Source organism: Thamnophis elegans, chromosome 7 (genome assembly GCF_009769535.1).
Source record: "Thamnophis elegans isolate rThaEle1 chromosome 7, rThaEle1.pri, whole genome shotgun sequence".
NCBI lineage: Eukaryota > Metazoa > Chordata > Lepidosauria > Squamata > Colubridae > Thamnophis > Thamnophis elegans.
This window is the reverse complement of record NC_045547.1, coordinates 47,550,976-47,566,292: the sequence shown is the minus strand read 5'-3', so window position 1 is coordinate 47,566,292 and position 15,317 is coordinate 47,550,976. Positions and strand designations below refer to the sequence as shown.

Below are 15,317 nucleotides of genomic sequence, written 5' to 3'. Positions count from 1 at the left end.
CCTCTCAGCAGCTTTCAGTATCGTTTATCATGCCCTTAATTGGGTATACTCTTTCCTAAGTGGCCAATTCCAGTTAGTGATGGGAGTGAAGGGAGATCACTTTTCAGCCATTTATTTACTATTTGGTCCTTGCTTTCCCACAGTGTAACATCTACGTAAAACTATGGAAGAGCTCAGTTGCTGGCACAGAGTGACATATAAACAGCATATTGATAATAGGCCATTATGTGTCTCTACTTCAGCCAGACAAGAGATGTAGTGACTGACCCAGTGCCTGAGGATTTTTAGGGGAAAAGTAGGAGGGAAAATAGGTTAGGACATACAAAGAAAGACTGGTTATAGCTGAATCCAACTGAATATAGAAATAGTTCATCTTTTATTCATTTTATTGCCTTTGATAGAATTGGCTTGCAAGTTGAGGTCCTTTTGGAGTCCTAGCTTCTAGTTGAACAGCAGGTGGATTTTATGACCAGGAGAAACATCGCACAATTTCAACTTGCGTATTAATTGTGGTCTCTCCTCGGTTGGTAGTCCTTGTAGCCACACATGTTCTTGCCACTTTGTCACCAGTTGGATTATTGCAGTTTACTGTAGATGGAACTACCTTGAAAACTGTTTGGATGAGGTAGTTATGAGTGCCCATGCCACAGTAGTATTGTGGGAGCTGTGTTGCTATCAGTTACTTTCTGAATGAAAGTGTCAGAAAGCCTTGCTTAGGGCCTAGGATATCTCTGAATTGAATTTACTATTCTAACAATATCTGGGAGAAAGTGAATGCCATCTTCAGGGAGTTTGAATTTGAGCCTTCTTGATGAAGGCCTCCTTCCTTCTGAGGAATACTAGTCCACTGCTTTCTTACTACATTTTTGAAGAATTGCAAAAACATGACTTTGAAAACAATTTGGAAATTAATAAGATCACACTATCCCCAAATAATGGTCTATTGGATTGAATTGTTGTGATTGTATTAATTTATTTCTGTTTTTAATCCTATTACTTACTACCGTATGCCATTCAGTTTCTGGAAATAGCAAGGCATATATGTATGTGTATATGTATATGTATTTCTATAAAGGAAAGATGGCAGCTCCGATCACACTTTAAGCCCAAAACCCAGCCTGAAGATGGCGAGTGAGACCTTGCTGAAATGTTGCCAAGACAATTTCAATCTTACACGGGCTAAGACCCGAATACAACAAGACCAGCATACCTACACCTCTGAAAATCTACAAAAATGTGTGTGTGTGTGTGTGTGTGTGTTTTCGTAGGTATGCTGGTCTTGTTGTATTCGGGTCTTTTTCCATGTAAGGTTGAGATTGTCTTGGCAACGTTTCGGCAAGGTCTCACTCGCCATCTTCAGGCTGGGTTTGGTGGGTGTATGTGGAGTGCTGGCTTTGTTTCAGTAAGTGGAAGGATTGGTTGTGTGGTTGTATCATGATTGGTGCTGGCTGTGTGTCCATTGTTACCTCCCACCTACCAGACATCTGCAAATCAACCCTAGTCAACAAACAAGTCCCACCCACCACCCAGACTGTTACAACACGAAACAACACCGGACACACAGCCAGCACCAATCTACCAATCAAGATACAACCACACAACCAATCATTCCACTTACTGAAACAAAATGTTGTATTCGGGTCTCTTCCCATGTAAGATTGAGATTACATGGGAAAAGACCCGAATACAACAAGACCAACATACCTACACCCGTGAAAATCTACGAATATATATATACTGTGCTAATAAAGTGAATAAATTGTCCTTATTGTGTGTAAGTAATAGAAATATAATATTATCAGTGGGAGAAAACTAGTAATATTCTTGAAGCACTTAATAATGAAAAGCATTTTACTTAATTACCACTCCAAAATATGCCTCTTAATAGGGAGATATTAAACTATAATTTGTACCTTTCTCTGCTTCTTCAAGTATGACAAGATAAATATTTTACTTTTAGAGGGAATAGATGGAGATTGATTTTGTTCTTTGCATAACAAATACTACAAATAGTTTCTTGCAGAATATGTACCAGTCTACTTGTTGACTGATCTATCACAAGGATCACTGAAGATAGGAAGGCATTCTTTTTCTTGAACCTAAGATTTTGAAAAAAAAAAAAATCTCTTACCAGAGCCAATCAGCCTTCAGCAACCCTAAGCTACACATATTAACTTCTATTGAGATTCATCCCTGATACCGAAATGAAAGAGAAACATTTGTGCCATCTTTTGTCTAATTTCTAGCAATTAATATTTGATTGTTTTCTTTTCAGGTACTTTTAAAAACAATTCTTGAGAAAATATTCATCCATCTTGGATTTTATAAATGGTTGCATATCTTTGCTGCTAAATATTACCCAAGCTTCACAGAGCATATATTGATATATTGATAAGCAATGATTGTTTTCTGTTGATTTTAGTTATTTCATAATTAAAATAATCCAATATGCATTGCAAACGTGAAAAATAATTGCCTCGCTGGTTTAGTCAGTTCAATTACAGTTTACAGAAATGAAATATTGTATTCTATAATAAAAATATCACAGCTATTAAGCATAGAAGTAGACCTGTCATGGTTTGAATATGTTTTACTGCCTCAAAAGTTGAAGAATTTATCATAATTACAGAAAGTTTAAAATGTTAACAGTATTGGAGAATTCCACAAAGAATTCTGTCCACTAGCTGAGTTTTAGGTGAGTCATGTAAGAAGGCAGTGGTCCCTAATGAATAAGCAAGGCTACAATGGACTGGAATAAGAGAATAAATTGGTAGTTTGGAATGGTGAAGTCAAAATCCAGACCTCAGCCTCATTGAAATGCAGGAGTTGAAATAGGAGTTCATGCTAGAAAACTCCCATGTCACTGATTTAAAATATTTGTCCATAAAAAAACCAAAAAAACTAGGCTAATAGAACATAGTGATGTGGAAGACTGATTGGCTGTTTATATTTACAGCTAAATATGGTGTAGTTAATATAAGAATGTGATTACTTTTCATATTGGCACATATATTGGATTATCTTTATTTTGAAATAAGCTCCAAACATTTATGTCTTTATGGAACCCACATTAAATTCTGATAACATTCATTGGCAAAAATATGCAGAAATTTAGAAAATCTGACAGGAAGCAAATGCATTCTCACAGAATTGTATTTTCACAATACTAATAAATCTCTTTCTATTTTGAATTCTTCATTTTTAAAAACTTAAACTAGCTGCAGTTAGATCTCATGTAGTTGGTATAAAATAAATGTAAGACATATTGCAAACTTCAAAAAATTGTGACTTTTTAAATATTAAATTTAGGCTGTAAAAGGCTTTTCTAAGGAAGTTTATCTATTTGAAAGAAACAATGCTTTTTTTGAGTTAATTATGCACTTATATGAATCATTAATTCTAATGACCTGTTGGCTGATAGTAGAATAATTACCATTGTTTGGGTTTGTAGGAGTTCCATTTGGAATATGATAAACTAGAAGAACGGCCCCATCTGCCATCTACTTTCAACTACAACCCTGCTCAGCAAGCCTTCTGAAGACTTCCCTCTTGTCTTGGGGTATGGCTGTCTCAGCACAATACTCAACATAACTGCAAAACTGAAGTGGCTCAGGCATCCCGGTTTTAATTCCTTTTGAGGATCTGGCAATTGGTTCATGCAAAAGGGTCACCATTTGAAGTCCTGCCTTACTAATTATGTGCTGCCCAACAACTAAATTTATAATTTGTTTTCCTTTAGTTTGAGCAGGGTCGGATTTTTTTTTATATTATTTTTATTTTTTTGCCAGCAGACAAGCTTGGGTCTGTAAAGACAAGCAAGTACACTGACAAAAGTTTACTACTTAGTTTCCAAAATGTAAAAAAAGGAAAAAAGAAACAAAATAGACAATAAAATTTGCATTGTTCATTGTAGCACTCTTGGTAATAAAAAAAATGTTTGTGCATTTTTATGTGAAGATCCTTCTCGTATTTCATTTGGAAAGATGAGCAAGGTCTGCTTCCTTCATTTTACTTCCCCTTCAGTTTTTGAAAAGGCAGTTTTCGCCAACTTAATGCAAGAATATCTGTTTAGAAGAAAGATATTGCCACAACTTATGGTTCATTTCCAAAGTTGTGTGTTAACTGAGCTTCATCTTTCCAGAATGAGCAAAACACTGTCCAGTCTTTGTTACGATTTTGTAATAAATGTGTACATTTTTTTTAAATTTTTGGACATCACATGAATAAAGGTATGTATGTACGAATGTGTATATATTATATATATGACATCTATTTTGGAAAATGTTTGCCCTGCTGTACCTCATTTTTAGGAGGTGTGCATGGATGCAATATATGAAAACGGGACATTCTGGAACTGCTGGTCAGGGGACGTCTATGTCGCCCTGTGCACTAAAGGGCCAGATCTCAGCAGCCAAGGACATCCATACCCAAGTGAATGTGATGGGACTTAACGAAGTGAACTGAAACTATTCACTCTGGCTGTTTGAACAGCAGCGTTTCATAGGAAGAGAAAAAAAAAAGATCAATCTTGTATTTTCTGACCACATAAAGGCTTCTTCTCTTTGTAATAAAGTAGAAAAGCTCTCCTCACTGCAGTGTTGACTTTGATTTGAAATTGTGATATCATTTCTTCAACAATGAAAATATATAAAAAGTTGAAGTATTAAAAATGCAAAGCTATAAGATGATTGTGGCACTTAATATGAAGAGTAGTTTTGCTGCAGACATTTCATGAATAAGAGTTGCATACTTTTCCACTATAGCCTAAATGCTTGATTAAACATGTTGTCATGTCCAAACAGATCAGCATAATAAAATAATGTATGTTAAGCCGTTGGGATGGATTAGTTGAGCAATCAAGGAAGGTGGTCCAAAAATTCACATTGAAATAACTTTGTGTCGGTATGTTGTTTTAAACTTTTGAGAGGAGAGAAACATTTCATTTGATGCTTGATTTTTTTTCCTGGAGGTTCAAAACCAAACCAACATGAACACATTCTATTTGTGAAAAGCACTGTAACTATATTATTTAGACTGTGAGTAGAAGAAAGTGTATATCCCTTTACTGTTTCAAATTTAACTCAGCTATTATATTGCAATCAGATCTTAAAAGTTGGTGCAATTTATCTGAAATTACCAAAGTAAGAAAATACAGCAGAATAATGTCAGTGAAATGTTTTATTTTTTTTTCTATATAGTGTAAAAGAAAATTGTTGGCTTTTTTAAAAAAAAACTTTGGGAAATCAGCTGCTAGTATTATATTTCTATATCAGGTGTACAGCAAATAAAATTCTACATTTTATATGTATTTTGGGTTAACTGGCAGACATAAAAATATAAAAAAGACAACTGTCATTTTATTATTTAACGCAAAGCACTTCCTCAGGCTGAGCAAAGTTATTTCTGGTAGCATATATCATGCAAATATTTGTTGCTCCATTATTTAAATACAATTTACTAATTACAAGCTTTTCAAAAAGAATGAAAATATTCACAATTTCATAATATTTACAACCTTGACCTAGAAACATTATGTCATAAAAATTCTGTTAATACAGCTGTGATCTCTTAAATTGATTTTTCCATTGTGTGCTTAATTCATGTAGTCAAGTGCTATTTAAAATTAAAGTTATGGGGTGATTGCAGGACAAGTTCATGCCCAACTAAGCAATGTATCTAAATTAAGAATGTTGCTGTTTCAAAAGACCATGGCTTTTAAAAAAGAAATACAACTTTAGATGCACTTTATTGTGGTCTAATTTGCAATATTGTACGTTTACAAACCTTTTGGTTAAATTAAACAAGAACAGGATCCATTATATGTTAATGCTAACAAAATAAAGCATTACATGCTGTCAATTAAAGAAATTCTACCTAGATTGTCATTAATATGGAGTCAAGAATTGACAGTGATGATTTACCAAACAACCATGCACTTCAACTTATTACATGTGATCTACTTAACATTGAATTTCATATTTTGTGAATAATATGTATGTAAGAGAAAAATATTTACTGAGCCGTTCCAGCAATCTTTTATGAAAATTTCAGAAAAGACTTAAATTTTTGCATGAAAAATACAATTAAAACTGGAAGCATTTGATAAAGCCATATTAATTAAACTAATCCTTTTATTGAAGTAAGAGAGTGTTTACAATCCGTTTATTCTTGAATAGCTCTAATAGCATTAATAGGCTCTACTGAAACTGCATCTTACAGCAAATAAGTAATAATTTTATAGTGATTATTTATTGCAATAAATTTAATAATTTATTGCATTTGTATCCCCTGGACTGAGAAAGCAACTTAAGGCAGTTTACTGCCTTACGTCATAAAACATAAAATAGAATAAAAACCTGGTATCTAAATAAAACACAAATCTGTCATAATACATTGGGCACAGAGGTTGCAATTCATTACCCCAAATCACTCTGGAACAGGTTTGTCTTTAATAGCTTCCAGAAGACTGCCAAAGAAGGCATCAGCCTAATTTCAAGAAAAACACTGGAAAAAGAGAATTCTAAGCAAAAAAATGCTACCTGCAGTCCCTTCATGTATTTGAGGCATCATTAAAAGATGGTGAAACAATGGTGCAAAGGGTAAGTTAGGCTGCTTCTATGTGGAGAAGATGGTTCTTCCTTGCTGCCATGGTTATATGTTAAGACCATCACTTTGAATTGCTCCAGGAAATACATTGGTAACCCCTGTTGTGACCATAGAATAGATGTAAGAATACAATTGATTTGATTGGCTATCTAGGACCTGATACATTTTACATCAATTGTAGTTTCTGAGCAGTCTTCAGAGTCATCTCCATATAGGTTGCTTTGCAGTAATCCAAGTGAGTGGTGGTATGGTGGTTAATATCATGATTCAATGTAATTTCACTTAAGTTGAAACACCTCAAATAAGTTTCTAAATATATATTCTCAAGTTAGTAAACTAATTTTATTTTCAGTTCATTCTAACATCCCCTTATGTTTTTATTTCATTCTGTATGTAAACAACTGTCGCAAGATACAGATAAAAACATTTTTCAGCAGGAAATTTACATGATCTGTTTTTAATGTAACACTAAATCTGATGCAAAGGGGTCATTGTATACACTAGCTTGCCAGTGACAATGTCCACAGGAGTGCATTTTAAGGCCAGGGCCTTTGAAGAAATCTTATTGTGTTCTTTTATATTGCTCTCCATCCTTGCAATATCTTTCTTATCATATTTATGTAGCATAGAGGGATGAGTATCATTTTTCTCTACTCTTAGCTGGTTTTTCTTAACAATCATCATTTCCCAAAGAAATATTTTGGTTGATATATCTTCATGATAGAATTGCTAAGATATTCACATAGCCTCTTTAAATTGTGTATTTTAGTTTACAGTGCTTTCTATTAGAGATAATAATTTCAAGACTTTAAAAAGTATTACATATGTGTTTATGTTTTTAGAAGTATTCATTTCCTTTCTATATTTTTAATTAATGTAGAAGAATCCAGCCCAGTGTTTGGAAGTCAGAACCAGAACCTATATCTAATAAAAATACCTGGATCAGATAATACAGTTTTCCCCCTCTTCCAATATCTATGGGAAAGACATAATATTTTGAAAATCAAAATACCAAGGGAAATAAGTTAATTCTTCATCCTCAATTTGGATGAATCTGGAAATTGGCACTTATAAACACAATTAGCCTATAGTTTGATCCTTTGATAGGTTGCTTGTTGGTGATGGTGTCGTGCTCAGAAGCAATCTAAACTTAGGCTTTAGATTAAGTTGGCCTTTAAACCAACTGGTTTTATTATACCCTTGATTTTAATAGGACTTACTTTGGAGGCCTGCGTAAGTTCTATTTGAGTTTGTGAGGGCATACCACCCAGATTGTAGTTTTGATTATGGCTAAGGTCTGAGGTTATAGTTGAGTCAAAATAGGAAGTGTGCTTGCCTCTTGTTGTTGTCTTTCTATAACAGTTTTATTTTTATTTTTTTATGGTATTTTGGATAAGTATATGGTGGGTAAATGTTGACACATGTTGGGATAGATAAAACAGAATATTTGGGTCCAGGTTTATATGTATGGTCCTTTATTTCAATTTGGTTCTTACTTTATCTTCCCCTGTCCTCTGAAAAACATAAGACGTTAATGTCATATTTATACATTATATCTTGCATTTCATTTGCTAGAGATTGATTCTTCAAAGTGTTATCCTGATAGTAGCAACCCTGTAAATGGTGGTTAGTTAAAAATAATTACTGCACCAAATTACTGCACCATGTGAGCTCCATTATCAATTTAGTGTTACTTATAGTGTTTTCTACTCTGCTTCCATCATTTTAAACAACAGAAAGGACATAGAGAGTCTAGGATGACTTGCTGCTTCCAGCTTACTGCAAGACAAGAGTTACATTAATATTGAAGAAATTGTGGAATAGAATCATTAAAGAAAAGATGCAAAGGGAGGAACACAATAAAATATGAATGACAAAAATTAAAATATTTTTGAAATAATTTTAAATGATTAAATTGAATGGTTGATTGTACCGCAGTGAGTTTGCCATGTCAAGTTGTCCTACGGCGAGTTAGTTGCAGTGAGTTGGCTGTGGTGAGTTTCTTCGTTCTGGGACGGAAGAGCACACTGGCAGATTTGCTTTTATTTATAAAAGAGAGTATAACATATACAGTTAAATATACATTAGATATAGGGATGAATTATCTATCACTTAATGCAGGGGCGTCAAACTCCCGCTCTGTGGACTGGGTGCTTCATGTGCTGGCCACGCCCACACCCAGTTTAGCAAAGGGGTGGAAAGTCCCAATGCGTCATGTAACGACGCCTTGACGATGCAAATTTAACACCCCTGATCTAATGTAAGATGTAAAAATTTTGGAATTGCAACTGCATAATGCTATTAACATTTTAGCTTATTTTCAAGAGAAAAAAGCTAGCAGAGTCCAACAGGCACATTTTATGCCAGAAAATAAGGCTTTTAAAAAATGATTGAAAAAGGGCCATTTTTTCCCAGAATACCTGGAAGTTACTGAAAGCCATAATAGCACATATTCAGTTGGAAAGTATTCCACAGTGTAAGAAAGGATGTTAAGTTTGTAAGAGGCCTAGCTTTCAAGAACTCTTAAAGAGGTTATAAATATTAAGCCCTTCCCAAGAAAACCAGTCCTAACAAGGAGAACAAAGAGCATTGACAGAAAATGTGAGGTGTCACATTGGAATGCAAAAAAGCATATGGGCAAAAAAAGAGGGAAGCAATGAGAATTTCAAAACTGATAATTTCAAGAAGAAAACAAACCAGGAAAATAGATGGGCTGTTAAATAATAAGTAAAAGAGGGGGTTAAGGATGATGTAGAAATTGCAGCAATTAATATTACTTTTCCTGAAGGAAACATGTAAACTAGAGAGAGGCCATATTGATTTTGCTCAGGGAGGGGATTAAAACAATTAAAATAAATTCAGAAACAAAGTATTCTTCATTACATCATAGAATAATGTTCATAAAATGGTTGGGTTAAAAGTGGATTGGATGGAGGGCAAAACTACCAAGAGCTGGGCAAGGCAGTTCTCCAAATTATATTTGTATTAGTTATAGGAACAACAATAGAAGGACATGCATTTTACCAAAAGGCTTGATAAGAAACCAACTGTTAGACTATTGTGCTAGGCCTGGATTATTCAGGATTATTTATATTCTACGCTGAGCATGTTTTATCAATGGAAACACACGTGTCTTTTGCACTTAGAACTATAGAATCAGACCTTCATGTCTCAATGTTGTCTATAATAAACAAAAAGCCACTTTTGAAAGTGCTCCCTTATAATCAATGTCATTTAGGAACTAAAGCTATTTGAGGGACTATATTCTCTGGATTCTTAAAATACTCGTGAGGCAGAGCAAAATACTGTATTTCAGTATTTGTTAAAAAACATCTGAACCAAAACAGCAATTTTGAGATGAGAACCAATTTTGAATAAAATTACTTGAATAATATCAAACCTTATTGATTTATCATTTTTTTCAAACAGAAGATTTCCTCTATATACAAAACCTCAATAATGTTATCTGGTAAATCTCATAGAGGTTTATTGCAATTAAACAACTCTAATTGCTGTGGATCACATAGCAACTATAACTGGGGTAACGTGAAACAAAATATTTTATACAGGAGTAAATACAGGTACTTCTCAACAATGGAGCCCAGAATTTTGATCATAAGTTGACATACCACATGAGTGGACATGATTTTTTTTTACCATTTTTATCGTGGTGGTAAAGCAAGACACTCTGGTTATGTGAACCACAGGTTTCTTAAGTGAACCATTCTGTCTTTCAGTATATGTCTTCTGTTTTCTGCTGGAAAAATCCCCCACCCCCCAAAAAAGCACATTGCAAATTACAGTTATGTGACTGAGGAACATTGCAATCAGTCATAAATCCAAGCTGGTTGCAAGTATCTGAAATGTGGTCACGTGATTGGGTGTCCTAAGTTTAGGATGAGTTGTAATTAGCTTTTTTAAAGTCTCTCATGACTTGGAACAGTTATTATAAACCAGCCATAAATTGAAGACTACTTGTAATGTTTGGGTAGAACATATTAAGAATTGCTGTAGTTGGTGAAAAAAATTATCCAGTACATTTGGAAACGGTCTAATTCTAATTTTCTTCTGGTCAATTATCAGTCAAATTTTATGTCATTGATTCATGTGGGACTTAAATGTACATTTCTCTGGGCGCTACTCATATGGGTGTCATGACAGATACAGAATCAATATTTTCAGGAACAGTGGCATTCTAAAACTGATTTTAAATATTCCTCAAAGCAGGATATTTTTAACTGGTCGCAATAAAGCCAACAAAAACTGGAAGCTTTTACTATAACTTGCAATAGTATATAACTGGCAAACATAAAATGGTTGTTCTGTAATATAAAATCTTTACAATTTGTGGAGTTGACCTAAAGAGCATGTTTCTTAAAACAGGGTATTTACCCTCATGTTCTTAATAGGAATGTATGTTAGGCAACCAGCAAGCCTACTCAATTAAAAAACAGGGCAGATGCTGGGGATTTCAGGGAAAATGGAATAGGGAGCCATTTGAAAATTTCTGCCTGCACAATTTTGTATATACCATTGGTGTTTAAGAGCTAGTTTGATGACGTGGTTAAGTCTTCAAGTAGAAACCTACAGTCCATGAATAAAATGAATGAATGAAGCCAAGTTGGGTCAGTCGCTCTATTTCAGCTGTGGAAAGCAGGCAAGGGCAAACCATTTCTGAAATCTTGCCAAGAAAACTCCAGAGACTGTCCGGGCAATTGCTGGGCTTCATCACTGACTTAAAGGCACATACTGAGTAACTTACCTTCGTATTTATAAAATGTTCTTTGGGTCAATTCAATTTTCTTCTGGTAGCAATAGCAATAGCAGTTAGACTTATATACCGCTTCATAGGGCTTTCAGCCCTCTCTAAGCGGTTTACAGAGTCAGCATATTGCCCCCAACAACAATCTGGGTCCTCATTTTACCCACCTCGGAAGGATGGAAGGCTGAGTCAACCCTGAGCCGGTGAGATTTGAACAGCCGAACTGCAGAACTGCAATCAGCTGAAGTAGCCTGCAGTGCTGCATTTAACCACTGCGCCACCTCGGCTGGTACTTTTCTGCTATAGATGTTTATTCATTTAAACTTGGAGAAACTTTCTCAGTAACTTACTGAATTCAGTAGGACTTCATATAAAGTATTTTAGTAACGCTCTGCATTATTACAGAGCTTTCCATAGTTATATTGTCTGGATGGTAAGAGAATTTATTTGTAAGTCTCCCTTTGTTGTTGGCATATTGTGATTATTATTTTCACTTGTTTGAGTTCAAAGAGATTCAGTCACCCGCTCCACTCCCAAGTGTCCCAAATCCCAATGAGATGACATGAGTGTATATAAAATCTATAGCTCAGTCTGTACATTCTAGATTCATTGCTATATATCTACTTTTAAAGACCAGTTAGGTGACAATTCGCTACCTGTTAGAATAGACAAGGACCAATGATCGTTCAGTCAAAGATTAAGAAGGCTCCAGAAAGACAGCCACCTGCATATCAAGAAGTGTATCACTAGAACGTTCAGAGAAGCATTGTGAGAGTGGTATTGGAGAACACACAAACCAGCATACAGAGACACTGCAGTTTAAATAGACTTTTATTTCCGTGGAAATAGAGGTATCAGAGTCCATCAAATAGTCCAAGTCATACACAGCTAAGACAGTCAGTTATCAACGTCTTTCAGTTAAGGGATACTCCAAATAACATAGTCCATAATTATACTAGCAGTCCAGTACACAAAGTTTGCTAGCAGTTGCAAAACTTACAATAGCTCACACTGATCACTATACCGCACTTCTAGCAGCCAGCTTCCAAACACTCAGGTCAGATCAGCATCTAACAGTGATTCTGGCTCCATCTTATGGCCGATTGAGGAAACAGCAACCAATCACATTTTACAGCATGATTTAAAGAAACAGGTACTACATTGTTACATGATTTATATATTGCCAACCCAACCATTAGATTATATTCCTAACAAGAATTATATTATTTTTTCCGCTTCTGTTGAAGATTGAAGACATGGATTTGCATGGTGTGAACATTGTATCAACACTAAAGGGCCAAATAAAATACAAAACAGCCATAGCACTTCTTTTCATTGATTGTTTATAGGTATCTTGGATTTCTGCACCATCCCTGGAATATCAAAAGGACAAAACAGGTAAAATGAGGATTGCCATAGCAGCAAATATAAAAGTGTTAATATCTCAGACCAGGATCCCTGAATGTTCTTAAAATGGAGAACGCTCCCCTGTTATAGGTGGCATTTACTCTTTACTCAAGTAAGGGCATGGTCTCTTTCCATAATCCAGTCAATTATAGTAGATACCTTTACAAAGAATAATAAATACAGAAGATTAATAATAATAATAATAATAATAATAATAATAACATATATAATATAGGAAGGAGTATTAAGTATGCTCACCTCCAATATATATATTGGAGGTGAGCATACCTAATACTCCTTCCTTTTCCGATTTTCCCCACAACAATTCCATGAGTTGAGTTGGACGGAGAGAGTGACTGGCCCAATGTCACCCAGCTGATTTTCATGATTAATGGAGGTATATCCTAATTTCTAGGCCATCACTTTAATCAGGCCAAGACACAACTTACGTTCACCACTGTGGATAAAAGCATAAGAAGGACCTGGCTATATTTACCATTGATTCATATGTTATCCAACACTGTTCCTACTCAAAGAGTTCTAACGAACCAAGGCAAATTGCCTTGAGTAGACTTAGTATATTTTGAGTGGGCCCATTTAAACTTAGTGGAAAAGGAACATGCAAATATTTAAACCCAATCAGTGCTTTTATGTACTGCTGCAGTTTTTACTGATACTGCATAATGAATGCAGTATGAATTTTGGTGTATGGTACATACTTATTAACATGCTTATCATTGGCTCAATTTAAAAAAATATTTTAAATAAGCTAAAATACCTTTTTGGCATTTTCTTTTTTAAATAAAAATTAGTCTTATAGGTTCAAAATGATTTAAAACAAGAATGTAGATTGTAAAATGCAAGATTAAAAATAACATTTCAGGCCATTATTTGGCAACAATATCACTGGAATGAGTTAATTTTAAAACAAGTAATTCACACAGGAAAGTATTTAAGCGTGAATACAAATATATATATTAAAATATATTAAAAATGGCAATGATATTAAATAACTACTTTTAATTCTTTTCAAGTCATATTTTGGATACTTAATGTTTTGTATAGTTTCTGGAAGATTTCAATTTCTGAGCATTAATGTGTGTTCATCTATATATCAATATAATACACTACACAAATTATGCTATATTTGAAGGGACTGAGCTTAATTTAGCAGTAAGACTTAATACAATTTATCTGTAAAGCACATTTCTGGAAATAGGCTTAGAAAATAAATTAATCAACAGATCAAAGCTCTTTAGTGTAATTGACTGATATAATATTGAGCAATTTTTAAAATTGTTTAAATCACTTTGATTTGGTTTTATTTTAATTATTCCTTTTCTTTTGTATTGGAAAAGTAAATTAAAGTAAAAAGTTTAACACCTTGCAACTAGTGGATTCTCTAGTATTGGCCTTTTTTTTTTTTAAAGAGTTTTCTGAATGCATACCAAAGGAATTGAGTTTAAGTTTTTTTTTAAAAAGTTGTACTGTTAAATACTTAAATGTGCTGAACTAGAAACATGGCAGTCCATTTTGAAATCTAATATTATCGGGATGATTTTGCATCAACCATTGAATCACTGAACACTTAGAATAGTGCAATTTTTTTCCTGTAAACTTAAATAACCTTTGAATGGCATGCTGAGTGGAATCCAGGAGGGAAAATATTTTTTCATTTCATTTACAACTACATTAATTAATCATTAATTTCCAATTATGTATTTAATAGTGTTCCTGTCACATTTGAAGTTGCAGTTTGGCAGGAGGTACTTATTAATAAATACATAAATAAATAAATGATAATTTTAGAGATACATCTGATCCCCATATCTGACCATTTATCAAACTTATCAACAACAGTTAACAATAGCAGTTTATTTTACTGTTACACATTTTTTCCCTAAAGGTAAAAAAGTATAACAATGTATTGAAACCATTATTTTCATTCACTTACATTCTGACACTGTTTCGCTCTACTCGTGCCTTGATCATTCTTGAGTTTTTCTCTCTTGCTATTGTCGAACTCCTGCAGAGTATTTCACAGAATCTTTTAAGCTGGAAGGGGACAGTTCAAACTATGATTTTAACTTCACTATTCAGGGCAGGAAGACAAATTGGATTCCCAAGAAATCTCTATCCAGCTTCTGCTTGAATACTTGCAGCAAAAGGAGGCTCACCAGCAGCTCGATAATTGATTCCATGTTCAAACTTTTCTTCTTAGAAGTTTTTTTCTGACATTTAACCAGAATCTGCTTTCCTACACCTCAAGACCATTATTCTGCCTTCTAAACTGACAGACGTTTTCACCTTTTGTGTAGCACTCCACTAGGTACTTAAAAGTGCTATCATATTCCACTCAGTCCCCCCGCCCCCAAGTTAAACACCCTGGTATTTAAAGGATATCATTTCCTGTCTGGTTTATGCTATATGTACGTTCTCTCTGTCTCTGTCTCCCTCCCCCTCCCCCCTTTTCTCTCTCACACAAAATCTTTACAGGTCTGAAAGCACTTTCACTTAACAAATGTTTTACTTAAGAACTGAG

The 15,317-nt window shown here is 34.3% G+C and overlaps 1 protein-coding gene across 4 annotated transcripts in view; it reads left to right on the top strand.

The window, feature by feature from the left end:
• Positions 1 to 4,590, top strand: part of CNOT2 (CCR4-NOT transcription complex subunit 2) — a 76,510-nt gene extending 71,920 nt beyond the window's left edge. For 3 of the 4 annotated variants that reach the window (XM_032220917.1, XM_032220915.1, XM_032220916.1), the window contains one exon: positions 3,452 to 4,590. In XM_032220917.1, the coding sequence (XP_032076808.1) occupies positions 3,452 to 3,538 (87 nt within the window). In that variant the 3' untranslated portion in view covers positions 3,539 to 4,590. The remainder of the gene's footprint in view (positions 1 to 3,451) is intronic. The other variant, XM_032220918.1, reaches the window with a different exon arrangement.
• Positions 4,591 to 15,317: the final 10,727 nt, after the last annotated feature.